The sequence below is a fragment of the Stegodyphus dumicola genome, chromosome 3 (assembly GCF_044657685.1).
Source record: "Stegodyphus dumicola isolate Sdum_Otavi_A_Nest chromosome 3, ASM4465768v1".
In the NCBI taxonomy this organism is placed as follows: Eukaryota; Metazoa; Arthropoda; class Arachnida; order Araneae; family Eresidae; genus Stegodyphus; species Stegodyphus dumicola.
In genome coordinates, this window is record NC_140770.1 from 201,122,146 (window position 1) to 201,145,060 (window position 22,915).

Below are 22,915 nucleotides of genomic sequence, written 5' to 3' on the forward strand. Positions count from 1 at the left end.
TTAATTAATATTTACATAGTTAAATAGAAGAAAATACATGTTTCTTAATATATGTATAAAGAAATACTCATATACATTTAAATTTTTTTTTTTTTTTTTTTTTTTTACTTTTTGACATATGTAAATCTTTATTTTCTGTGCATTCACTGTATTTTTCTAGTAAGGTAATTTACAATCATTTAGCATATATAAGAATTTTTACATAAAAAGTATATATAAACTGAATAAAAATTACTCGCATTATTTTAATGTAATATTAATTTTGATTTATCATTCTTATATTTTCTTGGCATCAACCTCACTAGTGATTAAGCATTTAAAGTTGTTGCTGGTAGTTTGTCCTGGTTTCAAACACAGGCAAATGGGCTGGCTGCATGGTTGGTTTTCCACATGCATAACATGAATACAAGACAGTTTGCCCTAAGGCTTTCTGACACATCTATTACATTAAAAATCTAGGTATTTTTCCATTTTACCGGTGCAGGCGATAAAGTCGCCAAAAATTGTACAACCGATTGTTTCGTTTGTACAAATGAAATATCCTTACTGGTAACCTTTTACGTTTCATTTTCAAAACAAGTCGCAGCCATTTCTTATCAGATTGATTGTTTCTTGCAATTCTGGCATACAATTACATAGAATTTTTACCAGATAGTTCAATTTTATGTCCTAAAGCTATTCGAGGTAATTAAGTTAATTAGGATGCAATCACACCGCTCATCCGAAGGCAAAAATATAGAAAAGGCAAAGTCATAAATTCATCAATTCGAGGGAGAATGCACTAGCGAAGTACTGACAAAGTAAGCTATTCGTACGAATTGAAATAATTCTTGCATTTAAATTTGTATTCGCTAAGATTTAATTTAAGATTTAACTTGAAATTAATACAGATAATCAGTCAGAGAATTAGATTTTTGTAGTGTAGTTTACGTGAGATGAGATAACTTGGGATCTCGTGATATGAGCTGGTGAATCAGGATGTTGAACAATAACAGCATATTAAATTATTAAATTAATGTGTTTTTACAAATTTATTTTCTTTATTTATTGTCTTTTTACAATATGTTAAATGATATTAAAATGTTTATGCCTCTAAAATAAAAAATTCTTAGAACCCACATTGGTACTTTTCTGTTTTGCTGGCGCAGGCGATAATGTTGCCGAAAAAGGAGCAACCGATGCCAGACAAAATATACTTGCTGGTAACCTTTCATGCCTCATTTTCAAAACAAGTTGCAGCCATTTCTTATCAGATTAACTGTTTCTTTCAATACTGGCATAAAATTGCATAGAAATTTTACCAGATAGTTCAATTTTATGCTCTATGGTCATTCACGGTAGTTAAGTCAATTAGTATGCAATCACACCACTCATCCGAAGGCAAAAATACAGAAAAAGCAAAGTAAAGAGTTAAATTCATCAATCCTAATGCGAATGCACTAGCGAAGTAAAGCACTGTGGTTTTACATAATTTCTGAGTAAGCTATTCGTACGAATAAAAATGATTCTTTCATTTAAACTTCTATTCCATATTAAGATTTAACTTCAAATTAATGTAGAATGAACTAATAACTGGATAACTTGAAATTTAATAACTTTAAATTAATGAGAGAATTAGATTTTTATAGCTTAGTTTACGTAAGATGAGATCATTCGGAGTCACGTGATATGAACCTGCGAATCCATAAATCCAGGATGCTATACCATAAAAGCATAATGTTTATGCCCTCAAAATGAAAAATCCTTAGAACTAACATTTGTTAACATGTTTTATGTGTATACCGTGTGTTGTTGCCAATAAAGTCTGCTTGGCGAAATTTGCACCAGTGAAACGGAAAAGTACCCTAATATTCATTAAAATTTTTTACGTGTATACTGTGTGTTGTCGCGAATAAAGTCCACCTGGTGAGATTTGTGCCAGCGAAACAGAAAAGTACCAAAATCTATTCTAATAATTAATATTGTTTACCCCAGATAAAATATACAGTCAAAAGTCGTTAATCCGGACTCGTCGGGACTTCAGCGATTCCGGATTATAGATCATCAGTTTAAATATGGTAAGATGGCATGCAGAAATTACAAAATTAAAAATATGAAACTATAATTTATGAAATAAAGAACAATTATGATCTAAAGGGTATCAAAATTTACAAAAAGAAAAAGCTTAATATTTATTTGTTTACTTTATTAAACATTTCTTTCAATGTACGTTGCTTCGTTTCATGTGATAATACTTTCTCTTTAATTCTATTAAACAGACATAATTTCTAGTTTAGTTACAAAGTTCTGCTGTTCAAGTCCTATAATTGCTTTGTTGAGAATACCGACTAATTTGTCAATCGAAATGTTTTCGTTTTCAATAACCTCTGGGTCACTTTCTTCACTATCGGAAGCGAATTATAATGACGAGGAACTTGATTTAAATCATATCAAAGACGGAGTACATCGAGATGAAATACTACACTTAGTAAGGAATTATAATTCAAATAAAATAAAAACATCTGCCCTGAAGATAAGGATAGTGCTGACAGATCAATTTCCAATCCGCGGCGTGAAATTGATAAACAGATTTCGAATTTCGAAACATACTTTCGCTTTGTAGATACAAATTACATATTAGTAAATATATATTGGAAATTTTATTTGACATAATCGAAAGTTCAAGCTTACTTTTATGAAATTGCTCTAATAGTCTGCAAAAAATAATACGCCGGATCCAATTCGAAGATTAAGGAACAACGCAATCAGCAACATTAACTGAATTAGATAATGTTAGCTTAGCTTATACCGTCCGTTATACATTAAACGCGCATGCGCACAAACATATTCGCAGCCGTAAAGGTCTTACGTGCACTCGTAAATGCGTGAACGCCACGCATGCGCAGAAAGTTTGTAGCTTTGAGGTCCGGATTATGGGGGTCCGAATTAACGACTTTTGACTGTACTACCTTGGAAATAATGAAAGAAAAGAAACGTATATAAAAAAGTAATACAACCACCTAGGAAAAATATCATCAGCGCAAAATGGAAGATTTAGCCATATTATTGATTTAAAAGAGAGGGAAGACCTTTCATTTACATATTAGAAATATATGCTTTAATTTCTTATAAAAATGACAGAAACAACGTTAAAAGAAAGAAAAAAGTGTAAAATGAAATGAGCAGGCCACATTCTGAAAATCAAGAAATGAAAGAATATAAAATGCCCCAGGAGTGTCAATTAATATTGGCATACAAACATGCTGCATAGAAACAAGCATGTGCTGCCTCCATTCTTTTAATGGAAGACTTCTTTTAGCATGTATCTGCAACACTTGCCTTCTTAAGTGAATTTTCATCTGGCATGTATATGCTGCAGTTAGTGACAATGCATCAAACAAACACAAAAGAAATACTGCCCCTTTTATTCAAATTACAGACTCCTAAGACTTTTAACGAGTATTAAGGCATTATGCACCCTGTTAAAAGTTGTTCTTTTTTAAATATAATTATTGTAAATAAGTACTAATATAATTACAGCATACCTGAAGATCCAGAAGAAGCATCAGCATTATCTGACTTTTGCGATTTTCTGCTTTTTTTGGAAAGCAAAAATGCAGAGAGCATATCCATAGAATTAGACAGCTTCAATGAGCAGGAATTCTGTGAAAAAGAGGCCATTTCACTCAGGCTTTGCTTTCTGGTGTTCTGGAAATTTAACGGCTTTTTGTCCTTGTATGCAATTGACATTTTACTTTCATTTATATTCTCAATATTATCATGATCATTCTTAGGTTTCATAGGTTCAATTTTTTTATCCCAGGACAGCCCAGATAACTTTTCCAAAAATAGCTTTTTATTTAAATTTGTGATCTCTTGAGTATCTTCACGTTTTATGTCTTCAAAATTTTTGCTTCCAGTACTTTCTTCTAAAATCAATGATGGCCTAGCACATATATTATTACTAATCCTTGGATGATGCAAATCAGTGTACTGATCAAAATCAGTAATTTTATCATATGGTGAAAGAGTTTTTGCAGAGTTTTGTAAAATGCTATTAAAAAATTTATCAATATCTGTATCTTCTGAAAGAGCTTCTTCTTCATTAAAATTATTTGAGCATAATGATGTTTTGTTAGGAGACATATCTTTGTAGCACTTAACATTATTGTCTGTTTCTTGTTCAATACAAAGTTCTTTCATATTTCCAATTTTATTTCCAGTATCACTTCTTGGAACTGAATCACTAAAGGTCCTCCTATTGTTCTCATGACATCCACTTTCTTCTAGTACATTAAAAAGTGTTGCAATATTATCAGCATTTTCTTGTTCATTTAAAAATTTCTCTTTTTCAGATAAACAGTTTTCCAAAAATATATCTTGATGTAGAGGAAGTTGTTCATCATTGTTCCACAAAGATTTTTCATCACACATATCAAAGCTTTGCATATCATGTTCAATATCAGGACACAGAAAAAAATTTTTTTCAGCTAATTTATGTACTTTTAATGCACTAGGATCAATTTTTGCACTTCTAGAATTATCAAATAACATATTTTCTTTTAAATTTGCATTTCTCTTTCTTTCATAAAGTAAATAAAAACTGGCATGATCATCAGAAGAAATTGCTTCTGAATTTGATTCTTTAGAAGAATAATTTGTTTCCAAGTTTACCTCATGCTCAGTTTGTTGCTCCAAACAGACAGTTTCATTCAGTGATAACTGAAAGAAAAATTATCTAAATTTAATCATTAAGAATAAAATTATTATTTGAATTTTCAGTAAAAGACAGTTTTACTAAGGATTCAAAGCTTTTGCATTTGTTTTAAAGAAAGTCTGTAGCTGAATTTTTTTTCACTTAAGCATTCAGTTATTTGCTTTTAATTTCAGAAGCACACCAATGAAGATAATTTCAAAATTATAAAACACCAATTTAATATTATAAATGACATACATCTGGTAAAGAAAGTTCTTCAACATCTAGAGCACAATCATCTGTAGCAGAGTTTTCCAACACTTCAAATGGGTTCCAATCTCTAAAAAGAAAATTCTTTTACAGCTCCACTTTGGAAATGAAGAAAATTTAAAAATTAAGTCACTGAGCACCTGGGATAACTCTTAACATATGATAGACTATAGCATTTATTAAATTTATAGTTATGAAATCAAATTTCAAAGCAAGAAAATTCAAAATACTATGCACATTTTTTAAAACAGACACCATGCTTAGTCACCAAAATAACAAGTAAGCAATCACAGTTTTCAGATGGATAATGATATGAAAATATTTAATTATTTCTATTTTGCAATGACTGAATTTGAAACAAAATAAGTCTTAACTATATTAAGCCTGCAAATAATGTAACTGCACCTATGATAGTTATCAATAAACATGATTTCTCCTCTCCCCAAGAAAATAAAATTCAGCTAATGCCCTCTAAATGCATAATGACCAAAATGTTAAGTAGAAGGCACTATTTGCTCATATTTCAAAAGAGATAATTGCTAACAAAAACAGCAGATAAGCAAAATAAACTATTTTACATGACCCCATCCCTGAAAAAAAAAAGGAGTTAGCCCTTAGTGTGTGTACTCATGATCTCTATATTTGTATGACTTATTCAGTTTCTGTTTCATGAAAAATTATTTGTTAATATTGTGACAAAAAGTAAAAATTTTATGAAGGGCATTCTGAAGATCAAATTCAAATTTGTTTATATTGCACACAAAATAAGATAAAATTTCATTGTACCTTTCCTGTGTAATGTAAACATGAAATGTAATTTTTAATGTAAATTTGAATCAATCTCCTTATCAAAGCTTTTCAGTATTCTATCAAAGCCCAAATGAAATGGTTGCTATATAATTTCATAAAACATTTTATCTCCTTGACATTTAATTTACATATATGGAAAATAAATTTTTGTGTGCATGAAATTTAGGTTTATTGACATTAGAGTAATCAATATGAAACTCCTATAAAATGTTATCACTAAAATAAGTACAATATATGCTCAATAATTAATATAAATAACTTGGAGAATCAAAAATGAATAATTATATTTCTACTATCCATGTCTATTTTTTTAAAAATATTCTTATATTCACTATCATTCGATAGCCGATATAAGAATATAGCTAATAATTTATGAAGGAATGATTGTTGATTTATAACCAAAGATTTTAAGGAGTCTGTAGCTGAGAATTTTTTTATCTTTTAATTATGATTCTTTAATATTTGAAAATAGTTTCTTTTTTAACTTCCATCTGTTTTGACAGCAGAAATCTCTTTAGCCTAGTAATATCTAAATGTTTTGATCATTACATTATATTATGGTATACTGTCATACATTAAAAGCATCCACGTGACTGGACATGTCTTGTTATTGTGCTACACAAAATCTTACACTTACTTCTCACATGTCCCACAAATATGTAATCCTCAGAGTATTACACATCAGAAAATTATATTTCTGATTTATCTTTTCAGAATAACTCAATCTGAAATACTGAATAAACCGAGCAATTTAAAAATAGCACTTCTTAATGATTTATATTTATATTTTAATAACATATTTAACTGGTATAATTTTCAAATATTTAACTTATTGCAGCTGATATAAATTTTTATAGCATTACTGTAATTAATAAAAAATGTTAACACTGTATATTATATATCTAGTCAAAGGAAGGTTTTTTTTTTTAAATATGACTTGTTATAACAAAGAACATTTTAAAATTTTCAACATCATAAAGTTATTTCTAGATGCTGCAGCTTTGAGTAATAAAATAATTATTACTGCTGTTAAATTCTCATGCTTGTGATACTGCATTATGAAGTGAAAGGGTCCAAATTTTAAATCTGAGAACAAATCTAAGATCCAAAATCATTGAGACTTCAACAATTCTGGATTTTAGATCACTAACTTAAATCTAGTAAGATGGCATGCAGGAATTATAAAATTAAATATATGAAATTATTGCTTGCAAAATAATGAGACATTTCTAACTTCAAGGGAACTGAAATTTACAGTGTTAACATTAAATTTGTTTTATTAAGCATAAATTTCAATGTAAGTTCTTCAAGAAATTTCATTTTTTTGGGGATTAATTCATTCTCTGATTTCATAGAGATACAGTCACAAATTTTCATTGCTTAAGTCCTGTCCTGTAACTGCCATGCCTAAAATTCCCATTAACCTCTTCATCGTCCGTAATGCGCTTCAAGCCTTCTTCTACATTTTAAAACTTTTAAACGTTTAAAATGCTTTCTAAATGTTTACTTGCTTGGGTTTTTATTTTTGTTTATTCTAATACCTCCTAGAGGGCAGTACTAATCAGGCATTCTATTTCTAATTGAATTCCCCCTCCCGGGTTTTATGAATATTCGCGCCATTTTACATAAGATACAAGACAGTGAGAGATCTTCAATGTCTACTCAGGAGAAAAAGAGAAAAAAATGAGGTTGTGAATCGGAACGACAAGAAGGATATACAATTTGATGAGTACAGTCCATAATAACTCTATGATTGACGTTCAAACATGGAAAAGAACTGTAAAAAAACCAATAACTGTAAAAGATTAAACAACAATATGGGAGGAGTGGACTGCCTGGATCAAATATTATGAAATTAATCCTCTGTTACAAATAAGCAGAGATATTATTACTTTTCCATTATGCTTTATTTCCTTGTAATTTTACTTAACATTCATTTACATTCATCCACTACGAAAGTTATGTATGTACAGAGAAAACATTAAATGCTGCGAAAAACAAAGGACACGCTGGGAAGAAATTTCCGCGGACAGGAGAGGAAGGCGAAAGGATTAAACAGTCAATTCAATTTTTTTTTATTCTCAACATCATCTTCATTTTCTTCCCTATCAAAAGCAATATTTTATGGATTTGATTTTATGGATTTCATTTTGACTCCCCCCCCCCATTCTAAGTTTATGTTTGAATAAGCACCTCAAGAAACTGAAATGCAACTAGAAGGCAAAAATTATAATATTTTCAGCCTATGACAGATTTCATGGTCTATCAAATGACTTATGACTGGATCTATCCAAAGCTTTCAAATTCATGGCTATCATCCTCATGAAATACGTATGTAGCTGGTTATCAATTATGAAATTTCCCTAAGAAGATCATCTCTGGTTCTAAAGGACTGCGATATTCTTGTAGAGGTGATGGCCAACATTGATGTTTATTGACTTTCTCAGAAATAGTGAACATTTTCAGAAATGATAGTTTAAAAAATGTGATTACTAGGACAGGTTTTACTGCATTTATGTTCTGGATTTTAACTTCTACATAATATTTTGCTTTTCTTAAAAAAGAAATAATTGCAAATTTTACTTTTATGCTGCGCCTATGCAAATGCATAATTTCTAGAGTATACAAAGTATTGACATATATTCTATCATGTAACTAATATAATTTAAAAAAGCAAAATATTAACTTCTGAAAATGTCTTCAAACACAAAATATAAAGTAATATTTAATGCAAAAATTAGCTATGTTTAATCAAATGTTAAAATGCTTTTGGTCACTTGAAAGAATGTTAAAGGCTGTTGACTCCTGAAAGGTATCATGAAGTCTTTGCCTTATGAAACATGAAATCAATAAAACAAAGACACACGGTGGGACGCAAAAAAAAAATCTGAAAGTTTCAGATTTTAAATTACGTCTAAAGGGCCTTTTTTTTTTAACATTTTGTGTGTTATCTTTATTTATTAAATATCATGTTCTTCGTGCTTAAACCATAAAAATTGAGTTCAACATCAATATCACAAAATAATTTTTAAATGATCATAGCTTTAGAATTTCCGATACAAAGTTTCACGCGCTGGAGATAAAAAGGTATCCCCCCCCCCGTAGAGTGTTGCCATTGCTCGCTTTTAAATTGTTAAGTTTGTTAATCAAAAATTCGTTAAAGTTTTACAAAATATGAAATAGATAATAAAAAAATTCCAAATTTGGGCTTTGTAGATGTCCATATTTAGGTAGAAACGTACGTTATTCAAATACACAGCAAAATATAGTATATTGAGTATTTCATGACAAAAATTGTTATTTGTAAATACACATCTTTCATTGACCTTTAAAAGTATTTGCTATTATCCTATAATACAGCAATTTCTTATCATTTTAAATCAAATTTTAGAAAAGCGGAGAAGAGAAAAAAAAAAAAATGAATATACATGTTTTAAATATAATTTTAAATTAATATTTTGCTGCAGCATTTCATTATTAGCATTACTTTTTACGTTTGATGCAAATAATACCCAAAAGAACTACATGATGCAAGTAATACCTAAAAGAAGTACACAGAAATTGTGTAATCAACGTAGATGGGATTAGAAGTGCTTTTATTAGTTATACTAATGGATATTAATACCAACAAAATTTACTGCCATCAAAAAATATCAGAATGATAATACTGTTGAACAGTTAATTTTGTTATACTGGTACATGAATAAATGTACTATTATAATTTGGAAGATAAATGAAAGATTTCACTGCAATAACTTCCTGTTTTGCCAGAAAAGAACTTTATTCACAAAGTAACAAAATAAAATTTGAATAAGCCCTTAGATTCTTTTTAAAAAAAATTATGATAATTTGTCTTTACCAATGCAGTGAAACCTCTCATGGCAACAACCTGCATAAAATGACTATCACAGAACATGGCAATTTCTTAAAACATAAACCAATATCAGCACTTCCACTAAAGATCAAAATCATTGTGAATCATAGGTTATCAACTTAGAAGGGTTTTGCTAGAGTTAAAGAATGAAGAAAGAAACTATGAATTTAATCAAAATAACTCCTTATAATTATTAGCTTTCATCTTTTAACTTACTGCAGAAAAATTTTACTCATTTTTATCAAATATTAGACCACATCATATGTCCCTAAATTTATTCATTGAAAAGTAAAGCCTTGTGAACCTAATTAGAAGTTCTGTATGCAATTTCCAGTTATCTAGCTTTATATTATGATTATTATTACAATCAGTTACACATGTTATTTTAAAATTAAGGTGCCATTCGATGCAAAATTATGACATATAACCACTTGTAAAACATTACATGGTGGGAAAGTGAGACGTGATTATGAGGATGCACAAAATCCTCTCATGTAGCTAAAACCCTAATAAAACTACTCTTTTTTTTCCAAAGGCAAGTCCTACTCCCAACACATGACTAACGTGAATTTCCAGAAAAGCCCCCCCACGGCAACATACAACTTATTATCATAATAATAATGATGATGTACTTTAGGGTTGTGCCATAAAATCAGTACATAATTACAAACGTATTGTTACAAAATGTACAGGCAGGGTGGGATAGCTTCCCCGCAAAGCAGTTTTACGGTTGCCATAAAATGACAAGGAAGGCAGGGTTGCCACATTTGGCAAGAAATCGCCCATTTGGCGACAAAATTGGCAATATGCCATGGATGGATGGAGAACCTTCTGGAACGAATTCTTACCAGTTTAGCCCAGAATGTTCTCGAACACAAGCCGAAAGCTATATAAACCCTGCTGGTTCGCAGTCAGTTAGTGTGTGCCTCGTCTAGCGAGCTGAGCAAGTGTTTCGAAGTCTAGTGCTGAGTTGGTCGTTGAGTGCATAGAAGAGTCTCTTAATGTATCGTCAAGAGAGCGTGTTGAGCTCTGGGAACAACTGAACCGAAAAGTCGGGAGCTGTGCTCTGTGTGTCGTCGAGTGCATAGCGAATTGCAGCGTGGAGAGTCTCGAGAGTACATGGAGTTCCGAGAACGACCAAGCAGAGTCGGGAGCTGTACTCTGGTGCTTTGCAGTGAAGCTTTCTCCCACATTATAGCCTGATAAACTGAAGGCTGTGTCGCTGATTGTGTCAGCGTGTTTATAGTAGATCTCTGATGACTGTAAAACGTGACTCTGGAGCTGTCCTGATCAGTATTGGCTAAATAAAGTGTGTTTCGATTCTTCATCAAATGTCGTCGTTATTCACTCTAAATCTACGAACTCCGTACGAATGTGAAAGAAGAAAATAAGTTATCAATATATATGAATTTTAGAAGAAGCATGGCAAAATTTTATATGATTATGGAAATTTTTAATATTTCCTTATGATTTAGATATTTATATTTTGTTATGTTAGATATTTAAATTATATTATATAAAACTCAGTGCCGCAAACAGCCCTAATGGGCCAAGGCCTGCAGTGCTCCGAAATCTGCTTTCTTGACCGTGAGCCCGGGGAACGTAAGCATATGCCCTGAACAAGTTGTCAGCTTGTCGCAGGACACCCAGTGTTTGGTCTCCAAGTGAACTTGGTACTTATTTTATCGACCCAAGGGATGAAACGCTGAGTCAACCTTGCCCGGCACGGGGTTTAAACCCCGGAACTGTGGTGCTGCTGCGTGGTATGCGCTAACCACTGTGCCACCGGGCCTCGTATTATATAATTAAATTATTTATATAACATTATATCTACAGCACCATAAAATATTACTTTTACTTAAATCTGATATTTTAAGATTGACTAAAAGTATTTTAAAGACTGCACAAAATTTAATATATGGAATAATTTTATAATATTTGTAAAAGTATGATATACTTATCTCATTTACTGAAAAATTTCATTGATATATTAAGCATACTTACGTGAAAGCAGCAGTAGTCTCAAATGATATTGCATATTCTTCCTTAAACATATCTTCATATTCAATGAAAGGTAATTCTTCTCTGAGAATTAAAACAGATGGATTTCGAGGGCTAGATTTAAGCAAGGAATTTGAGATAGGTAGTTCCTCTAATAGTTGAAATTCTTCTATGTAAGAAAATAAAGGAAAATTTTCAAAATTATCTATTCAAAATCATTTTGCAGAAATGATAAAATAATGAGGACAAAATATAAACCTATAATTTAAAATTACCTCTGCATTTAAGCTATGAAGCTTTTCATTCCTAATTTCTTTTAGTTAATTTATTATTATATTGTATTATTTCTTAAAAGATAATTTCCCATATATAATATAAATTGTTAAGAATAAAAAGAGATAAAAATTGGGATCTTCTGTTCTAAAACAACTGGATACTTTTTTAACCCGGGAGCATGCGCCCCTGGGTCTAAAAGACCCGGCTCCATTTTTTTGAAGAAAAAATATTACTCTTCAGGTAAAAGTGTTACATTTATGCCAAAATTTTATGATCAAACTTAAAAAATACACAAATTATACAAATTAAAATTTCAATTTCTATAATACTTTTAATAAAATAATTGTTTAAAGGAATAGTATTATACTAATTTAGAATTTATTAGGAATTCATTATATTATTATTTAGGTTATTCAGGAATTATTATTCAGGTTTATTAGGAATATACTGTCTGAAAGAACATCTTCCTTGGAAAGCTTCAAGTTTTTCATCAATTGTTATGAACTCACCAACAATTTATCACAGTTTTTCACAAAATCTACAAAAACCTATCTTATAGGTACAAGTTTATCTGATTCTTTCTTGACAAGGTGAATTCCTATGTAATTAAAACGCAAACATCTTGATAAAAAGAAAACTTTTGTAGGACAGTTTTGTGGAAAATTTCCAAGCCGGTTCCGTTTGTTGCCCTCAGATCGCACATTTACATGAGATGACTTATGTCACAAAAATATAAAAGACCTCTAAAAGCGCGAATTTCAATTAGAGTTATGTGATGAGCTCTCTCTTTCTTTCAAAGCTGTCAGAAATAGATGCAATATAAATATTTGTATAACTGACGACTTTCAGCAGCATCTATTCACTTAGTAAAAGTTCCCACTATTCATTTGGGGTCTGCACATATTTTGCCTTACCAATGTTTCCAAGCAATTTAGTAATAATATTATGAGCACGAGTTCTAATATCAGTTTTAGGCTTTACTTTTCCCCATCATTTTTTTTGTCTTTTTTAATACAGCTATAAATGTCATTCTCATTTTCATTTTCAGAATGCATCTTGATTTCTGAATCAGTATCATGAGAACTAAAAAATGCGTTATAACTTTCATCATCAGTTTTTTCAATGGAGTCTTCAGTGTAACGTAGAAGTCGATAATCTTCTAATAATTTTTGCAAATGTAACATTCTTCCTTATAGGATAAATTATGTGACATGTTTGCAGCTTTTTGTGCTACCAAAAATGAACTACCTTAGAGCAATGCGAATAGGCGCGCTGGTTTTGAAAGATCCGATCCAAACAAAACAAAACTTCAAATCAAATTTCCAGCGAAAAACTTCGGAAGCATAAAGAGGATGGCCTTGGAGGAGACTACATTGAACCACAACCACTTAGGAAACACAGGGGCGTTTCCAGAAAGGCTTTCTTTAATCGGGCGGGCACGCGTGCTCGCGGGTTAATAAAATTTTCATAGAGAGAAAATGGAGTATTTTAGATGGATGCATTCTGGAAAATTGCACACAAAGTACATATAGCTTTTACTCAGAATAGAACTGTAATGGATATTAGATCCAAAATCATCTGTCCCCAAAAAATCATTTTGGAATTTTACAAGGCAAAATAATATGAAATAATATAATAATATGACATAACAAATAATATGAAATAGTAACAGCAGATAATTATATGCAAATTGTAATTATTGATATATAATTTGAAATTATTTAGGTAGTAAAATATTTAAAAAATCCTACGCCATTCAACCTGAATAACTTATTGCAAAATTTGACATTTTTTTTTAAATCAGAAGCAAACACATTTTATCATTGGAAAACTATAAAAATTTCACATAAATATGAATTAAATACCTAATAAAGTATCAAGATTGAAATTATTTAGACTCTTCTCTTCCCACACAGTTTCTTCTTCAGCAAGATCTTCTGATTTCAAATTGATATCCTCATCAAAATCTCTAAATTTTAGTGATTCAAAATCATAGAAATATCTTTAATAAATAACAAACATTCTAGAGAATACTAGCATTAATACATACAAAATAAATTTAAATAACTGGGATCCTAGATATATAATATATGGCATGAAGAATACTGTTTGTTAATTATAATAATGTTTTAGTAAATGTTCCTAAAATTATCAACTGCACATTATAAATTCAATGCCGTTTAAATTATATTAATTAGACTTATTGATAAAAAAATAAAACAAAGAATTAAATTATTTGAAAATGTATTTGTTGCATTTAAATCAGAAAAAACTGATTAAATTTGGAAGCTAAATTAAAGTTTTGAGTTTCATACAAGTTTTTGAGCGTTGCTAGGAAAAGCTATTAGCAATACTCAAAAACTTGCTATTTGTAAGGCCACACAGCACAGAACAGGGTTCTCAGACTTTTTGAGTTTGCGACACATTATTTCACTGTCCGGAATACAGAGACATATCCCTAGCTCCCTTGCAAGCAAAACACAAAACAATGGAATGGCAATCACACCCTTGCTCTAGTGGAGCATATATAAACCAATGAATAATCACCCAGATGTTTGACTATAGTTGTACATATAACAATTGTCTTGGCAAATTGTACATAATATGAACACATCACATGTAGTACATAGCTTCATATGGTGGTTTTACTTTCAGTAAATTATTACTTCTACAACTTATATATAATTATAAATTATTAATTTGAATAAATATAAAAATTTCAAACAACAGTTTAAATAAGTTTTACTTTTATTCAAAACATATACTGTACTAAAATACATTGAGATGAATTGCATTATTGATTACCAAATGCTTTCTTGACATCAGCACTGTCGTAAGTTTTTTTTTGGGGGGGGGGCAGTCGCTAATATTATTTTATTGCCTTGTTTTGCTAAGCTGGAGAGAAATCTCTATTTCAAAATAATAATAATAAAAATAAAAAGAACAGAATCAATAAATTATTTCTTGGTTCCCAACTTCAACTTGCACATCTCCTTCTTTCAAGACAACAAAGAGGATTTAACCTTTCCCTCTCATCCCTGCTGGGAAACTGGTCATTAGTATACGAGACACACATAATTATTTTGGTCATTACATTACATATTTACTATATATGCCTTTTACTCAATTACTCAATGAATATTCTTAGATATGTGATGCATAATATATGCTTTTTATGACTTATCTCTCAGTGGGGCATATATTTCAAAGAGGCCATATCATAATGATCAAGAAATTTCACCTGAATTATACGTAGACCCTTTTTTGTATTATTATTATTATCTCAAAAAATATGTAGTAGTTAACTGGAAGATGATGCTTTATAGGCAGACAATAATAACTGACAAAAGACTACCGTGTTTCCAAATGACAAATATGATAATATCAGGCAGTAAAAGTGATTGGATAGAAAATGACATTACAGCAAATTTAGAGAATTAAAAAAAATATTAAAAAATTCCACTAGAGTATGTAGAGCAATGCTCTTCCAAGAAAAACGAACTGAAACTTAATATGTTTTTAAAATCAGTTTGATACCACTGCACATAAATACATGCTACACAGTACATCATGCCCCAAAAAATAGTAAATGTATGTTTGTAATAAGTCTGATCACGCACATGAATCAGATTGATTGTTTCTTTCAATACTGGCATACAATTACAAGAATTTCTACCAGATAGTTCAATTTTATTCCCTAAGGACATTCATGGTAATTAAGTCAATTAAGATGCAATCATACTGCTTACCTGAAGGCAAATATATAGAAAAGGCGAAATCAAGGATTAAATTGATTAATTTTAATGAGAATGCACTAGCGAAGTAAAGCATTGTAGTTTTACATAATTTCTGAGTAAGCAATTCGTACGAATTTAAATAATTCTTGCATTTAAAACTTGTATTCCAAATTAAGATTTAACCTGAAATGAATGTAGATAATTACTTAAAGAATTAGATTTTTGTAGCAGAGTTTACGTGAAATGAGATCACTTGAGGTCATGTGATATGAAACGACGAATCAGGATGTTGTACCATGAAAGCATAGTAAATTCTTACAAATTTATTCTCTTTATTTATTTTAATTTTACAAATTTTTAAACGATATTAAAATGTTAATGCCTTCAAAATAAAAATTTCTTAGAACTAATATTTTTTATGTGTATACTGCGTGTTGTCGCAAATAAAGTCTGCTTGGTGAGATATGCGCCGGCGAAACGGAACAGTACCAGTGAATTTGAAGATAACCAGTCAGCAAGAAGTTAAACTAATGCAGCATTTATTCTCTTTCACAAAAAGCAATTGCACCTGACATACTTAAAAATATTTCATACATAATTTCAATGCTTAAATAAAGTGGGTTCATATTCCCTTTCGAAATAATATTTAAAATTGTAAAAGATTTAATTTCTGTTATATTATTAAAAATTTTACTGTTATGTAAGTAAAGTAAATGTAACACGCCAAGTAACAATTATTAGAGGTTCAAACAACAGCAATTGGTGTCAATTTTAATAAACTGCAATACTAGTTTCAAAAGTTTTACTAAAGAACCTTCTTCTTCAGATGCAAGAGAATCAATTTTTATGCTTATGTTATACTTTTTCTGGAATTAATTATAAAAAATGTGAAAACCTTTTGACATCAGCTTATAAAAAAACTTTATTTTAAATCATTAAATTATCCGGCTTAAGCACAAAATCAAAATTTTACTAAATTCCAATGAAAGTTTTCAAAATTCATATATATAGTGGATTTGTTTTCTAAATTTATTCTATAGTGGATCTGTTTTCTAAATTTCTGGAAGATTCCTGAAATGTTAAATTTCTCATTTTAACATATCACTACTTTCAGTTTACTGTATTTCTTAACCCATACCTATATAGCTGATGAAACAGGAACTGGATAATTGAAGAGTTAGGTTTGGGAGTTGGATGGATGTGGATGTGTGTGGATATTCTGGTGCAAAACCTTAAAGGTTATACGTGCCAAAGTACAAGTCAGGCACTTAAAACACAGCTGATAGATAAAACAAGACATATATACAAATATACAGACAAGGTTAAAACCACATGAACTGCATAACATCCAAAACTGATGAAATGATCAATGCTCAGATGAAGTTGCCTATACCTGATGATATTAAATGTAAGTGTAAAATTCTAAAACATGAAATAACTTAAAATACATTTCATTAAAATACCAAGGTGTAACAGAAAAAACAAAAATTAAATTATAAAGACCTGCCTCTTTCAGGTAGTCAAATAAATTTGTATTGGCCTCTTTCCCGATTACAAGGTCCAGAGGCAAGTCAGAGTCATTAAAATATTTCAACCGAAGTCTGTTAAAATGTGGACATTCAATTAGAAAGTGATGAACAGTTAAAACATCATTACAGTTTAAACATAAAGGTTGAATCTCGGCCTTCAACAGATAACCGTGCGTGGCTCGAATGTGACTGATATGAAGGCAGGTTAAAATTATCTCCTCCTTCTGGTTTCTAGTCATCTCCCAGTACTCTAATTCAGGTTCGACACTTCTCAATTTATTTGAAACCTGATCGTCCCAGAATAACTGCCATTTAGTTGAGATTCTTTGCTTGATCGCCATTTTGATATAATTAAAAGGAACAAGCAGCTTCAACAAAGCAAAATCATACTTTGCAGCTGTGTCTGCCAGCTCGTTACCTTTTATGCCTATGTGTCCAGGAATCCAGCTGTAAAGAATATCATACCCTTGGCTCTTTAGTTTTTTATGTATTATAAGAATGTCTACTAGCAGAGGATTTCGAGTGTCAGGAAATTTACTTAAAGCTTTTAGAGCACTTAAAGAGTCTGTGTAAATTATGAACTTTTTCTGGATTTGTTTAGAGATGAATGCAAGAGCGATATACACAGCAGTTAATTCAGCAATAGAAACAGAACATGCATCTTGCAATTCTTTGCTTTCAGTGTGGTTTTGAGTTACAAACGACGTTCCTACATGACAGACTGATTTTGAACTGTCTGTATATATGGGAATAAAAGTGTTGTATTCATTTCTGTGCTCAAGAAAAACTTGTTTATATATTACCTCCTTAGTGTCACTCTTATTAAGGTATTGAAAAACTTCCAGAAGCTCAATTTTCAGATTATACCAAGGTGGAATTTCTACATACTTCACTGCCTGAACCCTGATAACAGGGTTTCTGTTCTTTCTAAGAAAGAAGTATATTAAGAGGTCATGCAGAAAATAAACGTTTGAGACAGTCATCAAGCCTACAGACCTGAAGGAGATGATAGATTTCAACATAATATTGAAATACTGGTAAAGAGACAATTGCTCACACCATAGTTAAAGCGCCGGTTCATAACAGTCAACATATAGGCTCTGCACAGGAGACATTCTGAAAGCTTCCAAACTAATCCTCAGAGCCTGATGATGTACAAGATCAAGTTTCACTAAAACAGAAGGCCATGCACATCCATACACAATTAAACCATAGTCTAATCTGGCGCATACAAGTGATCTGTAAATACGAAGTAAAGAGCTATGTTCCGCGCCCCAGGAGGTGTCCGCCAGTACTTTTAGTAGATTTACTATTTTTAAGCACTTCTTCCTTAAATATAACACATGAGGAAGAAAGGTAAGCTTACGATCAAACAACACTCCAAAAAATTTTACTTCAGAGACAACTGGAATCAATGAACCCTGAAGGTAAAGCTCAGGCTCTGTATGAAGATTCCACTTTTTACAAAAGTGCACGCGCACAGTTTTCTCTTTTGAAAATATAAAGCCCTCACCCTCTGACCACTTTTGAATCCTATTCAGAGCGATCTGCAACTGTCTCTCCATGTATCTCATATCAGCACCTTAACAACTTATCTGCATGTCTTCAACATATAGTGAACCTGAAATGGAAGGAGGAAGTTTCTTTAAAATAGAGTTTATTCTTAAGCTAAAAAGAGTAACACTAAGAAAACAGCCTTGAGGCACACCTCTTTTTGACATAACACACTCGATTCCACTGAACCAATTCTTACTTTAAAAAAAAACCTAGCCTTCAAGAAATTTCATTATTAAAATTGGCAAGTTGTCGCGCATACCACTGTTGTAAAGATCATGCTTTTAAGCTTTTTGAATATAAAAAAATATTGGCACTGAATGGTTTCTTTTGACAAAGGCTTTACAGATTGAGGTTTCCAAAAGGATACTATTATCCATAGTAGTTCGACCTTTACGGAAATCACTCTGATATGATGAGATTACTCTGCATTTTTCTAAATAATGGACTAGGTGGTGATTTACCATTTTTTCAAATAACTTGCAAACGCAACTTGTAAGAGTGATTGGTTGGTAGTTGGAGGGATTTTTCGGGTCTTTCCCTGGTTTAGCTATTGGGATGACAACATCTCTCTGCCATGCACTAGGAAAGAATGTTCCTTCCACACTTGATTGAAAAGGGTGAGAAGGGCAACCAATGACTTATAGGACAGATGCTTCAAAATATCATAACTGATACCATCCGGATGTGTGCTTGATCTGTGTGTCTGCATCAGTTCTGTACTTAGCTCAAACATGGAAAATTTGCTATTATATGACTCACAGATGGGAGAGTTGAATTGAATGAGAGCTTTTTCACAGTGTTGCTTAACAGAAAGAGCTTCGTCAGGTAGTTGCTGCCACTAGAAATGGCAGAAAAATTCTCACCAATTGCATTTGCAATTTCTTCTGTTGTGCTGATCACTCGGCCATCTTTTTCCAGAAAGGAAAGTGAGTGGTCTTTGTACAGTCTATATGATTTTTCCCATACTCATTTACTAGATGCAGAGGTTGTCATTCCAGACAGAGGTCATCCACAAATCCTGCTGGTTTTTACACCTCACTCTTCTTGCATGTGCTCTAGCTTTTTTGAAGGTAATAAGGTTTGACAAAGTGGGGTGTTTATGAAAAACTCACCAAGCCATTCTATATTGTTTCAGTGTATCTTTACATTCATGATTCCACCATGGTTTTGTATACTTTGGAAGCTTTGCTGATGTTTTTGGAACAGAGACTGCAGCTGCTAGAATAATGACATCCGTGACTGTTTTCACAGCTTTGTCGACTGGCACATCTTTTACCATCTCTTCAGTGATCTCTGTGAGAGAAGAGAAGAGTTCCCAGTCTGCCCTAGTAAGTATGAAACGGGAAGATCTTGATATGGGATTTACTCCATCTTGTGCTATAGATACCAAAATGGGAAAATGACCACTATCATAAAGGTCATTTCTGACACTAAACGTACAAAAAGGCAGGAGAAATGGTGAACAGATAGCCAGATCTAAAGTGTGAAATGTTCTGTAGGCTCATAGAAGTAGGTGTTCTGCCTGTTATTGAGGAGACAAAGGCAATGGTCTTCAATCATTTGCTCAATTTGTCTGCCTTGGTTTCTATTCCTACTTCCCCAGAGTGGGCTATGTCCATTTAAGTCCCCTATGATGATAAAGAGTTCAGGCAGCTATTTTATTAGGTCATCTAATTCTAGTTGAGCGATATGATGATTTGGGAACAAATAAATAGAACAGACTGAAAGTAAGTTCCATATAATTACTTGGATGGCAACAGCTTGGAGGCCTGTGCTTAAGGATACTGAACTAGAGGGATAGTCAAGTGAAGTCAGGAGGCCGACACCCCCGCTCACCTGCAAGATTATCTTTCCTCGTGAAACAGTACCTCTGAAGTTTAGTTTGTTGAACAGGTTTTAGTAAAGTCTCTTGAACTGTGCAAATCTATCTAATGTTTAACATTTTCAAGATTTTGGTGGAAATCACGACAGTTCAATGAAATGAGGGTGGCCATTACGCTTGATGTTTGTTCTTTCGGTGCTGGTGTTTTGATTTTCGTGGAAGCAGGTATTTGGGGACATCCAATCCCTCTTCCACACCCATCTCAGAATCTATACTGTCTGAGCTGAGGCTCCCAAAAGAGCTTAACTGAGATTTCTGAGAGGTTTTGAATTTTTCTTTGTTTCTCTATTACTTTCACTTTGGTTTTCCATTGGTTCTTTGTTCTGCTGATTTTTAATTGTCGATGTTACTGAGTTCTGTAATTTGTTCTTTTATATATTCTGTGTTGGCTGTTTATTTGGTAGGCCAGTTGAAGTTTGTGTGCTTACTAATTTAAAGGATTTTAATGTACCGGCATAGGACAAATATTTTCGAGGCTGCATATCTGTTACCAATTTTCTTGCTTCTGCACAAGATATATTTTTAATACTTTTACTGTCTACTCCTTTTCTGATTTCCACTTCGGACACTGTCGTGAGAATGCTGTGTGGTTTCCTTTGCAATTTGCGCATAATGGCTCAGCATTGCAATTTTTGTTGTCAAGGCCTTCCACAGAGCAGTGCGCACATGTGATTTTGCCACGACAGGACATTTTTGAATGGTCAAAGTGCTGGCACTGGAAGCATCACAAAGGGTTCGGCATGTAAGGCCTTACAGGACAGTACCTGGCCTTAATACTTTTTGGCAGATCGGGTGACTTGAAGGTCAGGATTATATGCTTTGTATCAGTCAGCTGACCTTCTTTGCGCATCATTCCTTTGGCAGCACAGATTTTCCTCTTCTGAAAAGTAGAGGAGCTCGATCTCTGAGATAACAACACGAGACAAATTGAGTGTTTTATATGCTGACACTTTAACATCGATTTGTCCAATTTTATTCAATCCAAGGAGTGTTGAGACTGAGTTGCTGATATAGTTTCAACAGGAAGATCTCCAGAGCGCAACTGTTTGACATTATTCAGTTCTCTAATTGAAGATCGGATGTACTTCTGAATTAAAAATGGTGACAGCTTTTTGAGATTGCTTGTGAAATCATTTACGATAAAAAATTCAGGTGGACTTGCTGGATTTATATCTGGATTTGCATTTATATTTGTTTTCACTCATTTTGATGCATAATTATGTTCATTTGTATTTATTAAGTTGTTTTGAGCCATATTGAAAGAAAAAATTAAGATTCAGACCCAGCAGCTCCACCCACCACGGAGCCCAATAAAAGGACGCAGAAACCTACGCCACAGCTAGCCTGGTCTATACGCAATCCGAGTACAGCTTTCCCGAAAACAGGAACTCCCAAAAGCTTATCCCCAAGCCACTGACCCTAAGGACAAGTGACCAGCCAATTGACACTAGTGGGGACAACTAAGTGCCTCATGTTTCAATCTGAAGCAGAGGCCAAAGCAGTGTGTTGGGGACAGTACCTCGCCCCTCAACTACCAGGACTTTCCTTTCCACAATGCACAGCAAACGCGTAGGCAGTTTTCTCTCTGTGAGAAACTAGAAACAAAGGGATGTATTAGAATCTCACTTTAAGCCCACACCTCCAGAAAGGAAAACCACAAGGGCAGAAAAAAAAGAAATTAGCACAGGTAAGGAGAGATGAAAAAGAAAGGAAGAAAGATCACTAGGGCTCTGGGATCGTGAACCCGGTCTCACCAAAAAGATGATCGCTTGAAAGGCTAGGGTACTTTGGGATTGTCACACCCATACTCACAAAAGTGAGCCCCTGAGGGGTAGGTTTGGGGGCAACTTCCCCTTGAAAATATCTGTCTTCTACCTGCTCAACAATTATTCACTTTATGCAAATTAAAATGTATTAAAAAAAAGTCTTAAGAGTTTTTTAAATAAAAATTTAGGATTGTATTATTTTTATTGTATTTACATGCTTGCACTTTATTTACTTTTGTTTTCTGAATTTAATGATACTCCAAATTAGTTCGCAGCAATAATTAATCAATTTATTTTGTTTGCAACTGAATTTGCATTATTTAAAATTTTAGTTTTCTTTATATGAATGAGATTATAATATTGTATTTATGAAATTCATATCTATCTAATAATAAAAAAAAACTACAGGTCTGCTTGCTCATAACTCATTCTATTAACTTCATGTTTTTTTCTTATCAAGAAACAAATATTTTTTTACTGAAACTGGTTTAGAAAAGTAAACTCTCTTTCTATATATACACATACATACATATAAAGA

At 32.1% G+C, this 22,915-nt stretch overlaps 1 protein-coding gene across 3 annotated transcripts in view; it reads right to left on the reverse strand.

Annotated features, from left to right (window-relative positions):
• Positions 1–22,915, reverse strand: part of LOC118204075 (uncharacterized) — a 184,892-nt gene that overhangs the window by 84,437 nt on the left and 77,540 nt on the right. For all 3 annotated transcript variants that reach the window (XM_085813752.1, XM_085813754.1, XM_085813755.1), the window contains exons 5-8: positions 13,772–13,875; positions 11,634–11,799; positions 4,934–5,015; positions 3,525–4,701 (exon numbers count right to left, since the gene is read on the reverse strand). In XM_085813752.1, the coding sequence (XP_085669878.1) occupies positions 3,525–4,701; positions 4,934–5,015; positions 11,634–11,799; positions 13,772–13,875 (1,529 nt within the window). The remainder of the gene's footprint in view (positions 1–3,524; positions 4,702–4,933; positions 5,016–11,633; positions 11,800–13,771; positions 13,876–22,915) is intronic.